This window comes from Rhinopithecus bieti, unplaced genomic scaffold (genome assembly GCF_001698545.2).
Source record: "Rhinopithecus bieti isolate Rb0 unplaced genomic scaffold, ASM169854v2 scaffold_31525, whole genome shotgun sequence".
NCBI lineage: Eukaryota > Metazoa > Chordata > Mammalia > Primates > Cercopithecidae > Rhinopithecus > Rhinopithecus bieti.
In genome coordinates, this window is record NW_016813514.1 from 226359 (window position 1) to 241622 (window position 15264).

Here is a 15264-nt window from a genome sequence, read left to right on the forward strand (position 1 = left end):
AGCGACCCTTCCTTTGGGGATTTTGTTTGTTTGTTTTTAGTTTGGGAGGTGGTTTCAATCTGAAGAGTCCTTTCTGGAATAAACGAATCTTTCTGTTGCATAGGTAGGCTCTGGGTCAGGAAGGATATTTAGAAACCCGATTACTGTTCTAAACAGTGTGAAAATAGAACAAGAACCAAAGCCCAGTACCGTGCACTTCCCTCATAGGCTGAAGGTGCACCCAGCATAATTTGGAATACAGGCTTAGAGGCATCTGAGCACGCGCCAGCTCAAGGTGCTCTGCTGAGAAGGACGGATAAAGAGAAGGACGGATGAAGAGGTCAGGGCCTCCTAAATTCAAAATCTGTACGTGAAAATCCCCTTTGGCCTGGTGAGATTGGTTGGAACCTTCTATTTAGGAGAGCCCTGCATATTTTTTCGCTCGCCTAAAACTGGAGCTTGCATGGAACAGGGCACTTTTTTTTTTTTTTTTTTTTTTTTTTTGTAGACAAAGTCTCACTCTTGTCACCTAGGCTGGAGTGCAATGACCTGATCTCGGCTCACTGAATCCTCTGTCTCCTGAGTTCAAGCTATTCTCCTGCCTCAGCCTCCCGAGTAGCTGGGATTACAGGCGTCTGCCACCACGCCCTGGCTAATTTTTGTATTTTTAGTAGAGACAGGGTTTCACCATGTTGGCCAGGCTGGTCTCGAACTCCTGACCTTAGGCGATCCGCCCACCTCGGCCTCCCAAAGTGCTGTGATTACAGGCGTGAGCCACCGCAAGAGGGCACTTCTTAACAGTAAGTTCAGAGCTTGAAGTAGTAACTTTGAGAAAATTTAATGATTCTCCAATTACAAAGCATTCTTCAATTACAAAGCAAGGACGACAGATAAAGTTGTCCTTGAGACAACTGTATTTTACTTAATGATACAGAAACATTTTTGCAGTTTTATATCCCAGAGTAACCACCACTAAGGGTGAGTGAGACTCATTGAGGCCTGTGCCTTGAGAACCAGAGTTCGGCCTCCCGTTCCGCTGTCTGCGGGTCTCGCGCGCCCCCTCCCGGCGGCCCAGCCCAGGATGAAGGCCTTGGCTGCGGAAGCGAAAGCGAAAGCTGCTCGAGCCCTGACGCCCGTCCCTGGCTGAGCGTAGCTGGCTGACCAGAGCCGGTAGCGAAGTTGGGAGAGGCGGAGCGGACCTCAGCGCTGAAGCAGAAGACCCCGGAGCTGCAGTCTCCCCGGCGCGGCTGGTGAGTTGGTGCGGAGGGGAACCTGGAGCGCCAACAGGGACGCAGCCCAAGTGACTACCCAGTCTACGCTCCAGCTTCCCAGTCCCTCTGCACCCGGCGATAGGAGGGAGCGGAGCCCGAACCGCTTAGCTCGCTGCCGCAGGCGGGGTGGGGTGGGGTCTGGGGAATTTTTTTTTTTTTTTTAAGCACGAGGCTCCTGATGGTCATGCTTCCAGCTCCCCAGGCAGGCCGAAAGCTGTCTGTTGTAGGAGGGGTGTACAGATGAGCACCGGTTACTCAGGAGAGCTCTCAGGGTCGAATAGGATAAAATGAGAAGCCGATGGACGGATTGGGCGAAGCCAGGCGGGTAGGAGGGCAGGGACAAGGACTGGGACTCCACCCCCATAATTACTCATCTCCTATCCTTGACAGAGCCATGCCGCTCCCTGACCTGAGACCCTGGACCTTCCTGCTGCTGGTGGACGCGGCTTTACTGTGGCTGCTTCAGGGCCCTCTGGGGACTTTGCTTCCTCAAGGGCTGCCAGGACTATGGCTGGAGGGGACCCTGCGGCTGGGAGGGCTGTGGGGGCTGCTAAAGCTAAGAGGGCTGCTGGGATTTGTGGGGACACTGCTGCCCCCACTCTGTCTGGCCACCCCCCTGACTGTCTCACTGAGAGCCCTGGTCGCGGGGGCCTCACGTGCTCCCCCAGCCAGAGTCGCTTCAGCCTCTTGGAGCTGGCTGCTGGTGGGGTACGGGGCCGCAGGGCTCAGCTGGTCACTGTGGGCTGTTCTGAGCCCTCCTGGAGCCCAGGAGAAGGAGCAGGACCAGGTGAACAACAAAGTCTTGATGTGGAGGCTGCTGAAGCTCTCCAGGCCGGACCTGCCTCTCCTCGTTGCTGCCTTCTTCTTCCTTGTCCTTGCTGTCTTAGGTGAGTCAGGAGAGGACGTTGTGAGTTGGAGGTGGAAAAAGGGCCTGGGCACCAGTGCATTCATGTGTTATTTTTCATGCCTCTCTCAGGTGAGACATTAATCCCTCACTATTCTGGTCGTGTGATTGACATCCTGGGAGGTGATTTTGACCCCCATGCCTTTGCCAGTGCCATCTTCTTCATGTGCCTCTTCTCCTTTGGCAGGTGGGTGATGGGCAGCTGGGTCCATTTGCTAGCCCCAGATCTTTACAGGGGTCTTCACTTCCCTAACTCTATTTCTAGGCCCTTTCAGGCGCAAAGCACAAAAATACTCAAACTAAAATATGGCGAATGTAGTCACCATTCTGTTTCATGTATCCATTCATTTCTTCCTTCATTCATATTCATCCAATATCTTCAAAGTTTCTCTGATCTTATTATAGGTACAAGTTATGAGTGAAGGTAGTACAAAAGGAATTGAAGTCTCAGATGGAATGTCTCTCAGTTGTCTCTCAACATTCCTAGGCCCATGAAATTCCATTTCTTTCTGCCTCCTACTGCTAAGTCTGTTTCCAAAGTATCTCTCCAGGGTCACTCTCTCCTCAGGATGGGCATGCTTCTCCCTCTCACTCTTCTTTCCCAACTTACCTTGCCAGTCCCTGAAGATCTTACTCTGAGGCTTATCACCTTTCTTTCCAGAATCATTACTCTTTTCCCTTCACTTGCTTTCCCTTCTCTTTCTAGACATACTCACACAAACAAACTGTTTGATAAGGCTTGGACTGGGATGAGGTGAGTGAGGCACCTGGGATGCAAAGTTTAAGGAGGTGCGCACTCACCTTACCCAAATCCCAGCCGGCCTGATTGTCTCTATTTTTATGGTCATACTTAATTTAGAATACCCTCAAAAACCATTTCTTCATTGTGCCTTCATTCCATCCTGGCTGCTTTCTGCTGAAACTACAGTCATGCACTGCATAATGATGTTCTGCATAATGATGTTCTGGATAATGATGTTTAGGTCAATGATGGGCCACATATAAGATGGTGGACCCACAAGATTATAATACTATATTTTTACTGTATCTTTTCTGTGTTTAGATACACAAATACTTACTTCTGTGCTACAGTCACCCACAGTGTTAGGTGCAGTCATATGTTGTACAGATTTGTAGTCTAGGAGGAATAGGCTAAACTACATGGCCTAGGTGTGTAGTAGGCTATGACATCTAGGTTTGTGTAAGTACATTCCACGATGCTCACACAACGATGAAACTAATGACACATTTCTCAGAATGCATCCCTTTCATTAAAGTCCAAACTCTCATTATATCATGTCTGACTATTCCAAATGCCTCTTCAATATGGTAACTAAATTTGTGTTAGAAACATATATGTTGTAAAATACCTGCTTTTATGCTTTTATATTTTTTCCTCTAAGTTTTACTGTAGACATGTAGTTGGTCTAAGAGGAATTCTCCAACCTGAAGGATGAAAGATGGGAACCACATGACTCGGGCTCCAGAGAATGGTGGGGGCAGGGAGTTTATTACTGCAGTTCCCATGATGAAGTATCTATGGTGACAGAGAAGGGCTTTGGGTATGGGGCAGGAAGGAGACGAAGGCAGAGGAGACGCACAGAGGGACAAGCCTGAGGGAGGCCAGGACAGAAACAAGCACTGGGATACTTGTTTTCACAATATCTTTTCCCTTCTATTGTAGCCTTCTATTGTGTCTAGTACAGAGTGCACTCCATAAATACTTGTGAATTTGTACATGTTATGATTTTGTTCTCACATCTAGCTCACCACGTCTCCCCTTTCTTCTTCCTCTGTGTATTCCTTGCCTCTTGTCTCTCTGTGTGTTTGTCTCTCATTTCTGTCTCTTTTGCCTCTCCTGGCATGCTTTTCCCCGACTTTGTGCTTCTCTGCACTCCTGGCTTGCTCCTCTGTTTCACCCGCTGGCTTCCTCCTTCTCTGCATCTCCCTCCCCTCTCATCTCCTACCCCGCAGCTCACTGTCTGCAGGCTGCCGAGGAGGCTGCTTCACCTACACCATGTCTAGAATCAACTTGCGGATCCGGGAGCAGCTTTTCTCCTCCCTGCTGCGCCAGGACCTCGGTTTCTTCCAGGAGGCTAAGACAGGTGGGACCTGGAGTCCAGGTCTGGGATTCCCATGGACATCCCTTGCCCCTCAGTGATCTTCCATCCACAGCCTCTCCTCCTGCTTTTACCCGTATGCCAGGACCTGGGGATGCTTTTTTCTCATTTGGGACGGGGGAGAAGCAGCCTCCACTGTCCCTCTGCAAGTGAATGAGGATGTTCAGAGGAGGGGGCTGTGTCAGAGGGAACGGTTAGGAGGGAGTTTCTGGGGGCCCTGCAGTACACATGGTTTCCTCTTTCCTCACCTGCTCTGTCCTTCTTAGGGGAGCTGAACTCACGGCTGAGCTCGGATACCACCCTGATGAGTAACTGGCTTCCTTTAAATGCCAATGTGCTCTTGCGAAGCCTGGTGAAAGTGGTGGGGCTGTATGGCTTCATGCTCAGCATATCGCCTCGACTCACCCTCCTTTCTCTGCTGGACATGCCCTTCACAATAGCAGCCGAGAAGGTATACAACACCCGCCATCAGGTGAGTGTGCATGTAAGGGAACCCCAAAGGGAGAATAAAACTGACAGGTGAGGAGGCTTCCACATTTGTGGCTAGAGGATCTCCTAGAGAGAGATGTTCTCTTCTCAGCCCTTAGGGGAGAAGGTATATTGTATACTACATTTTGCTTATCCAGTCATCCAACAATGGATATTTGAGTTCAGAAGGTTCATGATTCTCCAGAACTGTAAACAAAAATGTAAAAGTGTGTGTGAGGGTGTGGGGGAGGGAATAGGGAGAGGAGATGATAGGAGATAACTTTTCATTAGCTTCTTAAAGGAGTCTGTACATCCCCGCCCCACTGCAAAGATTAAAATGATTTCTTGGAGGCTGTTAGGCAGGGAGATTTTCCCTTTAAAATCAGCAGAAGTCTGGATGAAGCATAGGGAAAGGAGGCGTCATCAGGAAGTCTTGAGTCTGAATGTCAGCTCCACCTTCTCTTTTTCTCTTATATTGTGGTAAAACATACATAATATAAAATTTACCATTTTAACCATTTGAAGTGTACAGTGCAGTGACATTTAGGAAACCCACATTGTTATTGGGCAACCATTGTCACCATCCATCTCCAGAACTTTTTTCATCTTCCTAAAATGAAACTTTGTACCCACTAAACAGTAACTGCCTACTACCCCCAACCCCTGGCCCCTGGCAAACTCCATTGTACCTTCTGTCTCTGTGAATTTGATGACTCCAGATACTATACGTAACTGGAACCATACAGTATTTGTCTTTTTGTGACTGGCTTATTTTACTTAGCATAATGTCTTCAGGCCTCATCCCTATTGTAGCATGCATTAGAATTTCCTCCCTTTTAAAGCTGCATAATATTCTGTTGTGTGCATATGTCACATTTTGATTATCCATCTGTCAATGGACATTTGCGTTTTTTCCACCTTTTGGCTATTGTGAATTATGCTGCTGTGGACATGAGTGTACAAATACTGGTTTGATACCCTGCTTTTGGTTCTTTTGGGTATATACTTAGAAGTGGAGTTGCTGGATCATATGGTAATTCTATTTAAAAATTTTTGAGGAACCATGTATTAGTCCATTTTTACGCTGCTGATAAAGACACACCCAAGATTGGGCAATTTACAAAAGAAAGAGATTTATTGGACTTACAGTTCCGCGTGGCTGAGAAGACCTCACAATCATGGCGGAAGGTGAAAGACACATTTCACATGGCAGCAAAGAGAAAAGAGAGCTTGTGCAGGGAAACTCCCCTTCTTAACACCACCATATCTCGTGAGACTTATTCATTATCACAAGAACAGCACGGGAAAGACTTGCTCCCATGATTGAATTACCTCCTACCCAGTCCCTCCCACGACACATGGGAATTCAAGATGAGATTTGGGTAGGGACACAGCCAGACTGTATCAAATCACCACACAGTTTTCCATAGCGGAGGCAACAGTTTTAAATTCCCACCAGCGGTGCATAAGGTTTCCAATTTCTCCACATCCTCATCAACACTTACTAGTTTTTGTTGTCTTTTTTTTCTGATAGCCATCCTAATGGTGGTGATTAGGTGATTAGGATTATCTCACTGTGGTTTTGATTTGCATTTCCCTAATGATTAGTAAATGTTGAGCATCTTTTCGTGTGTTTTTTAGCCATTTATGTATCTTTTTTGAAAGAATGTAAGTTCTTTGCCCATTTTTTTTTTTTTTTTGAGTTATGGGAGTTCACTAAATGTTTTGCATATTAATTTATCAGATATATGATTCACAAATATGTTCTTGCATTTATGGTTGCTTTTTCACTCTGTCGATAGAGTTCTTTGATGCGCAAGCGTTTTAGATTCTGATGAAGTCTGATTTATCTATTTTTTGTTGTCTGTGCTTTTGGTGTCATGTCCAAGAAATCATTGCCAGATCTAGTGGCATGAGGCTCTTCTCCTACATTTTCCTAGGAGTTTTATAGTGTTAGCTCTTACGCTGAGGCCTCTGATCCATTTGGAATTACATCTCCACCTTTCTTAACTATCTGTGGCTCCTTGGGAAAACTATGCTTCCTTCCTGATTCAGACACTGGGGATGGGAGAATTACCTCAAATGAAGGTTAAAAAAAATTGCATGTATCTTCTATACTACCTAACACTGAGAGCTCGATAATATTTTGTTCCCTCGCTCCTTCACTCTTACTCCTTCTGGAAAGAACAGTAAGGAAGAAGGAAAGAAACAGTTTGGTATTTTTAGGTAGACTAGGGAGCATCGCATAGGCTGGAATAAGATGTGGGGGCCTGCTGTCTCTGCCACATCAGCCCCGGTGTTTGCTGACCCTCTTTTCCAGGCAGTGCTTCGGGAGATCCAGGATGCAGTGGCCAGGGCAGGGCAGGTGGTGCGGGAGGCTGTTGGAGGGTTGCAGACCGTTCGCAGTTTTGGGGCTGAGGAGCATGAAGTCTGTCGCTATAAAGAGGCCCTTGAACAATGCCGGCAGCTGTATTGGCAGAGAGACCTGGAACGTGCCTTGTACCTACTCGTAAGGAGGGTAAGATAGCAGAGTGGTTGTGAAAGGAGCCCAGGAAAAGGGGAGGGAAAGGGAAAGTGAAACTACAGCTGGTTCTGGGGGCCTTTGCAGGTCAGTCTCATAGAGGCAGAGAGGGGGAAAGAATGGGAAGATTCCCAGCCCCATCTCTTTCTTCTCCTCTCCCAGGTACTGCACTTGGGGGTGCAGGTGCTGATGCTGAGCTGTGGGCTGCAGCAGATGCAGGATGGGGAGCTCACCCAGGGCAGCCTGCTTTCCTTTATGATCTACCAGGAGAGCGTGGGGAGCTATGTGCACGTGAGTGAGAAGCCAAGCCTGCTCTCCTTTTTTCCCTTTCTTTTTCTTTGTGGCCTTCTGGGCCTTGGGCTTTATTTGTTCCTTTTAACAATACAATACAAAACCAAAACCCCCAAGTAATTTTGCTATGGAGAATTTTAAACCTATGCCAAAAATGAGACAACATACTTTTACAAATTCACATGTATACATCCTGTGCTTTAACAATGATCAGCTCATGCCCAATCTTGTTTGATCTGTATCCCCAGCCACTTCCCCCACCCATATTATTCTGAAGTAAATCCAAGATATTATATCGTTTCATCTGTAAATATTTTGGTATGTTTCTTAAAAATATAAACATCTTTAAAAGTATATAACAACAAAGCCATTATCACACCAAAAAATTAACAATAGTTCTTAAAATTTATCAAATACATTCAGTCGTCAAATTTCCACTTGTGCTATCCATGTAATATATGTGTATGAGTGTGTTTATTGTACTTTGCTTGAATCAGGATCCCCAAACAGCCACATATTGTGATTGGTTGATACATCTTTTAAGTCTATCTATCTATCTATGTGTCTGTCTAAGTCTATCTACCTACCTAAGTTATCTATCTATCTATCTATCTATCTATCTATCTATCTATCTATCTAAGTCTATCTATCTAAGTCTATCTATCTGTCTATCCATCTATCTAAGTCCATCTATCTCTATCTGTCTATCTATCTAAGTCTATCTATCTCTATCTAAGTCTATCTAAGTCTATCTATCTATCTAAGTCTATCTATCTATCTATCTAAGTCTATCTCTATCTATCTATCTATCTATCTATCTATCTATCTATCTATATCTGTCTATCTCTATTTATCTCTCTAAGTCTATCTAAGTCTATCTATCTATCTAAGTGTCTATCTGTCTATCTCTATCTAAGTCTATCTATCTATATCTAAGTCTGTCTATCTATCTATCTATCTATCTATCTATCTATCTATCTATCTATCTATCTATCTCCATCTATCTATCCATCCATCCATCCATCAATCCATGTGTCTTTCTAAAAGTTTCCCTTGCACAGTTTATTTGCTGAAGAAATAGGTTGTTTGTCCTGTGGAGTTTCTTAGGGTCTGGATTTTGTTGACTGAATCCCTGTGGTATTATATGCTCTTCTGCCTCTGCATTTCCTGTCTATCGATAGATACACCTAGAAGCTTGTGAGATTGAGGGTTTTTTTTTTTTTTTTTTTTTTTTGTCTTTTTCCAGCAACAGTGCTTTTTAGGTGGTGATGCTTTCTTCCTCCAAGAGTCACACAATGTCTGGTTCTCTATTTGTGGCAACATCAGCCACCGATGAGCAGTACCTAGATCCATGACAGAAATAGGGCTGCAAAAGGGAGCAGCCTATCATTGATGAGGAAAGGCAGAGTGAGCATTTAGGTCTCTTCCTACATTTACAGTTCTCAAAAACAGCGACTTCATCCAGGGCTTTATTTAAACATTTTCCTAGACACTTGATAAACATCTTTTTTATGTAGAGAACTGCGCTAGGCACTCTGATAGCTACACAGGTGAGTTGGACACAGTGCCTGCATTTAAGGAGTTCCCGTCTAATCAAGCAAGACAGAACCGGGCCCAAGTAATAGGAAGCAGTAACTGAAAAGATCTGGGGCTAGAGGCAATGCTGAATGGCAGGAGAATGGACTGTATATCCTTTACATTGCAAATTGGAACACTGGGGTATTGGTGTCGCTTTTAAATTCCATCCAAATTGTACATTTAAAGGTGGAGAATCTCTTTTGAATACGGAGGAGGAGCAGTACAGTTGTGAGTGGAGTGTGTGAAGAGTTGGGAGGGTGGTCTCTGGTGGAAGTGTGTTTGATTAGCTGGCTCTCCCATTCCTGTTTTCCAGACCCTGGTGTACATATATGGGGATATGCTCAGCAACGTGGGAGCTGCGGACAAGGTTTTCTCCTACATGGACCGACAGCCAAATCTGCCGTCACCTGGCACACTGGCCCCCACCACTCTGCAGGGGGTTGTGAAATTCCAAGACGTCTCCTTTGCATATCCCAATCGCCCTGACAGGCCTGTGCTCAAGGTGCCTGAAAGAGGGAGGAAACCTGGACCCTTGCTCTCTGCTGCTAATGCATAATTGGACATCACAGCCTGTAGTTCATTTGCCTCTGAGAAACTGGTCTTGCCTCTCCTAGGAAGAGAAATAGAGGGATTTTGAGGGAGAAGGGGCAGGCCCTTAACTCTTTTCTGGTTTTCTAGGGGCTGACGTTCACCCTACGTCCTGGTGAGGTGACGGCGCTGGTGGGACCCAATGGGTCTGGGAAGAGCACAGTGGCTGCCCTGCTGCAGAATCTGTACCAGCCCACCGCGGGACAGGTGCTGCTGGATGGAAAGCCCGTCTCCCAATATGAACACTGCTACCTGCACAGCCAGGTGGGTGAGGAGGGAGAAGACAGGGGACAGGAGAAGGGAACATGTACAGAGAGAGGATGGGAGATCCACGGGAAGACGCACCAGCTGTTCATTCTGAGGGAGATAAGTGGGGAGGACAAGAGGGCCCCTGCCTTGGGGGTTTATACATAGTCCTCTGCCCCTGTCTCCTCTGCACAGGTGGTTTCAGTTGGGCAGGAGCCTGTGCTGTTCTCCGGTTCTGTGAGGAACAACATTGCTTATGGGCTGCAGAGCTGCGAAGATGATAAGGTGATGGCGGCTGCCCAGGCTGCCCACGCAGATGACTTCATCCAGGAAATGGAGCATGGAATATACACAGGTATCTTCTACAAATTGTAAGCCTGCTCCTTCAGTAAAAAAGAGAAAATCAGGCTTACTCTTAGTGGTGAGAGTCGTGTCCCTGTAACTTGATGTTTGCTGTTCCTCTGCCCTTTCCTCCATTCCTATGTCTCCTTCTGCGCACCCTGAATTCTTCAGCCTCCATATTGCTCAAGAGCCTTTGTTTGCAGAAAGCAATGCAGCAGTGGTGCTTCCTCCACGGGCAGCCTCATTGGGTTTCCATCCCATGGCCCTCCTCCCACCTCCCGAGGTCCTACTGGAAGTACCTGCTATGCACTTGTCCCTCCTTGTATGTTGTCTCTGTCACTTGTATCTGAGGAAGGGAATTTCTCTGATTTCCTCAGATGTAGGGGAGAAGGGGAGCCAGCTGGCTGCGGGACAGAAACAACGTCTGGCCATTGCCCGGGCCCTTGTGCGAGACCCACGAGTTCTCATCCTGGATGAGGCCACTAGTGCCCTGGATGTGCAGTGTGAGCAGGCTGTGAGTACCGTGAGAGGGGCAGGGGACAGTGGGGCCTGGGAGCGGGCACGCTGGGAGGATCAGCCTGTGCAGAATTGGGCAGAGGGAGGACGAAGGACCTATTAGTGGAAAGAGTCTGTGCCTTCTTGGGGTTGGGGAATGGAATCTGGTGGTGTGAAGGCAGCCCCGATTCCTCCTGGGCTCCCGTTCCTCCAGCTGTGGCAGTGCAGCCAGGCGAGAAGGGCAGTCCAGGCCTTTATCTACTGCCCTTTCCTACCTTCTTTTATCTCACACCTTCTTTACCCTAAGTCCTAAGAGATGGTGCCCAGGTGGATGTGGTGTCCGTCTCATTCCTGTCTTTCTGAGGCACTGTGATCCCCCCTTCAGCTGCAGGACTGGAATTCCCGTGGGGATCGCACGGTGCTGGTGATCGCTCACAGGCTGCAGACAGTTCAGAGCGCCCACCAGATCCTGGTGCTCCAGGAGGGCGAGCTGCAGAAGCTTGCCCAGCTCCAAGAGGGGCAGGACTTCTATTCCCGCCTGGTGCAGCAGTGGCTGATGGACTGAGGCCCCAGGGATACTGGGCCGTCTTCTCAGGGGTGTCTCCAGGACCCAGAGCTGTTCCTGCTTTGAGTTTCCCAGAGCTGTGCAGCCAGATAGTTGTTCCTGAGTTGCAGGCACGATGGAGATTTAAACCCTGTGTGCTTTTGGTGGGATGGAGGGGTGGGGTGGGGTTGGGTGGGGCTGTCTGTGTCCAGGAAACTTAATTCCTTGGTGACTAGAGCTTTGCCTGGTGATGAGGAGTATTTTGTGGCATAATAAATATATTTTAAAATATTTTCCTTCTTACATGAACTGTATACATTCATATAGAAAATTTAGACAATATAAAAAAGTACAAAGAAGAAAAGTACCCATTGTGTCACTTACCGGAGATAACCATAGTTACTATTTTGCTGCCTGTCCCATCAGTCGTTTGTCTGTTTTTTGAGATAGAAATTAACAAAAAATGACATAAATATTGATGAGATTGCCTTTCTATATCCTTCCCTGTTCCCACCAGTGTCTGCTATTTTGAAAAAGCTAGGGTATGGAGGGAGAGAGAACAGTTCCCTGATTAACGGTATTAATAACGACATTGGTAACAGCTACCATTGATAGAGTTTTGATGTGAGTAGGAACTGTGCTGAGTGTTTTAATGTATTATCGTTTTTAATCGTTATCCCCAACCCTATGAGGTTGGTTATTACCCCCGTTTTACAGACGAGGAAACTGAAGCTCACAGGGGTTAAATGACTTTCCCAAGGCGGTCGTAGTGGTGGACTTGGAGTTTGAACACAGGCCTGACCCTAGAGTCCACACCCTGACCCAATAAATTATATTGCATCTTGGGTCCATAAACCCTAATCCATAATCAGATTGAGAAAAGCTCTGCTGCTTTTAGCTCTAAATAATTCTGAATCTATTCTCTTCTCTCCGGTCCCATTGTTACAGTCTTCACTCATAGACTTAAGATAATCCCATCACCAGAGCGGTTTCTCTGCCATTAGCTTCCCTCTTCCACCCATTCTTCACAAAGTCATTTTTCTAAATTGTATGTCACATACGACGATGGCATTTCTGAAAATTCCTTCAGGTGCTCTTGAGCCCTACTGCAGAGATCCTTTTCAGGGCACACAGTGTTCCAGCCCACCTGTCTCAGCTTTTCCTGTTGCATTCAGCTCTACAACAAACTTCTTGCCCTCCCCAATACCTTTGTGCCTTTGCATATGGTGTTTTCTTGCCCATTTTCTGCTCGACTCGCCCCTGATTTTCAAATTCAAGACTTAACTCAGTTTTCAGGTCTCCCAGGAAGCCTTCCTTACGTCGTCAGTCTAGGCAAAGAGCCCTTTCCACGTGCTTCTATCACTGTGCGGTTACATCTTTCACAGCACTTTTAAAGTTCTATCTTCACCTTCCCAGCTTTTTCGACCTTCCACTAGACCATAAACACCTGGGCGGAAAGCCATATATCTTATAAAGCTTTGTATCTGCTACCTGGCCGAGGGCCTAATTCATAGTGGAGAATAAATAAAAAGTCCATTGAATAAATGAATAAATAAATCCTCCATCGTGCTCAATCTTAATCCTCCCTGCCCACTCCCACTACTGACAGTGCAACCTTGTACACATCACTGGTTGATGGGAGGGACTTAACTTGGAAGGTTGCTATTCTAGGAAAGAGAAACCTTCATATTCCCGGAAACAGCGGGTACTTTCCAGTGCTGGCAACGGATTCCCCGAAACTGCTGTTCTGGATTTTTTCTTGCCTGGCGGCTGTTGGGAGCAGGGTGCAGTGAGGATGGGGTAAGAGTGGGCAGTTCTTGTGCAGATTTGCCTTTCTTTCATCCTGGGGCTGACTTGCACCTCCACGCCCATCCATCTCTCAAATTTCACAGATGGTAAAATAGGCCTTTGGAGAGAAAGAACTCTCTGGCCTGATTCCTTTCCCTCCCACAAATGTCCTTTATTCATAAAATAGGAATAATAATTCCTGTATCTCCCAACTTTATGGAAGCTGAAGCCCTCACGGAAGAAGATGATCTGAGAAATTCTTTGATTTCCTCAGTACAGTTACACCCATGCATCATAATACTTTAAGCCTGGAAGGCATCTTAAAAATAATGTAACAGTCAAATCTAATTTTACAGAGCAACTGACATGAAATCACACAGCTCATCATGATAAAGTTGGGTGGAAAACTTATCTTGATGGGCAGCACAGGAAGAAGCAGTAGACCTTAAGATGTCCTGAAAGTTTCTTATCTCAGGGGAAACTCCCAGGTCGGCTTTATGTCAGGGACACAGAAAAATGTTCTCTGAAAGTCATAATATTCGGGCTAGACAGACAAATTCCTGTAAGTGTGGTGTGTCTAGGAACCACAGATGTCACTAATCCTGGTTTGCTCCAGAGTTCTTTTTGTTCACTCCTACCCTCCATCACCATTTGATTGATCTCCTTACCCTGTAATTTCCCCTTCTTGTCACTTACCTGCAGTATCTTTCCCACCTAGATATGCCTTATTCTTTCTGAAGGAAAGTATGAATGGAGAGGGGAAAGCTTGGGAAACTGATAGATTTCCTTGGACGCCAAAACAACTCCATACCCTATCTGTCCGGCCCTATGTGGAAACAGCATTGAGTTTCAAGTCCTTTATGCCTACACCCAGGGATAGCCACTTGGAATCCACATGGCAATTGTGAAACAAGAGGAGGAAATGCGGAATTGTCAGAATTGTGCGGGGGAAGGGACTAGGGAATAAGGAAAACAAAGATCTTCCTTGTGTTTTAGAGCTGTCAGCTAGAGGAGCACCTGCTTGAGTCTGATGCCATCTGATGGTCCCAGATGATACTGGATTTTGAACCTAGAGTTCCATGGACTCTTAGGAATTATACTACTACTACTAAGCGTTCACTGGTGCTTACTATGTGCTATTCCTGTGCTAAGTATCTGACACATATCTTCTTACCTTATTTTCAAGATAATTCTCTGTGGCAGGTATTACTATCTCAATTCTAACAAGGAGAAAATGGAGTTTCAGAACATTTACTAACTTGCTCGGGTCACATAGCTAAGGAAAAGATGGACTTTGCCCAGCTTTGCAAAACAACTCCTCAAAAGAGTTGCCTATACTCCCTGATTCCACTTATCTTCCTACTATCCTCTTTTAAAAATATATTATTTATTTTTTTAAATAAGCAATATATTAATGTGGTTTAAAATTCAAAAGACACAAAAAAATATACAGAGGAAACCTTCACTCTCAATCCTTCCCCAAGGTTTGCTAATCCCTCTTGCACAGGCAATCTGTGCTTCCAGCTTTGTGTTTATTCTGCCAGAGAAGTTTACTGTGTACTAAGCAAATATGTATATCTTTATTTTGCTCAGTATTTTGCAAACAGCAGCTCTCTAAGTTCACTGTTCTGAACTTTATTTTTTAAATTAAAAATATATGGCTATGTAGTATTCTATTTTATGGAAGTTCCATATTTTATTTAGCCTGTTTCCTTTTACTGATGGCTAGTTAGGTTATTGGAAGTCTTTTGCTGTTGCTAGTTAGTCTTGTATAGATATGGTAATGCACATATGCAAAAATACGCATATGATACAATCTTAAAGAGGAGTTGCTGAGTCCAATATATACATTATGAATATTGATATTGCAAAATTGCCTTCATAGATGTTATATTAGTTTATCATTCCAGCAGCAACGTATGAGTTTATGTTTCTCCATATATATATATACAATTTTTTTTGGTATGTAACAGTTTATTTTCAAGAATGTTTTTTAAAAAAATTATATCTGCATTGTTAAGGAAATCATCTTATTAAAAGATACTGAAATTAGATTGACTAGCTATGAAACAGTGAATAAAGTACTTAGTTTTAGGAATTAGTTTCTTTTGGCCGGGCGCGGTGGCTCA

At 45.4% G+C, this 15264-nt stretch overlaps 1 protein-coding gene across 1 annotated transcript; it reads left to right on the top strand.

Moving 5' to 3' along the window:
* The first annotated feature begins 704 nt into the window (after positions 1–704).
* On the top strand, positions 705–14811 carry TAP2 (transporter 2, ATP binding cassette subfamily B member). The gene is made up of 13 exons (XM_017848563.1): positions 705–779; positions 928–1229; positions 1641–2137; positions 2227–2341; positions 4129–4259; positions 4541–4746; positions 7063–7260; positions 7426–7554; positions 9446–9634; positions 9811–9984; positions 10162–10321; positions 10686–10822; positions 11189–14811. Exons 3-13 carry the CDS (start codon positions 1645–1647, stop codon positions 11366–11368), a joined length of 2112 nt encoding a protein of 703 aa, XP_017704052.1. The 5' UTR covers positions 705–779; positions 928–1229; positions 1641–1644; the 3' UTR covers positions 11369–14811.
* The last annotated feature ends 453 nt before the right edge of the window (positions 14812–15264 follow it).

Bases quoted from the DNA above. Each gene is read 5' to 3' on its own strand.
- TAP2 (XM_017848563.1), top strand. From the start codon at position 1,645: ATGCCGCTCCCTGACCTGAGACCCTGGACCTTCCTGCTGCTGGTGGAC. The intron at 4,260-4,540 runs GTGGGACCTGGA...TGTCCTTCTTAG, and splicing joins CTTCCAGGAGGCTAAGACAG to GGGAGCTGAACTCACGGCTG. The intron at 9,635-9,810 runs GTGCCTGAAAGA...CTGGTTTTCTAG, and splicing joins CTGACAGGCCTGTGCTCAAG to GGGCTGACGTTCACCCTACG.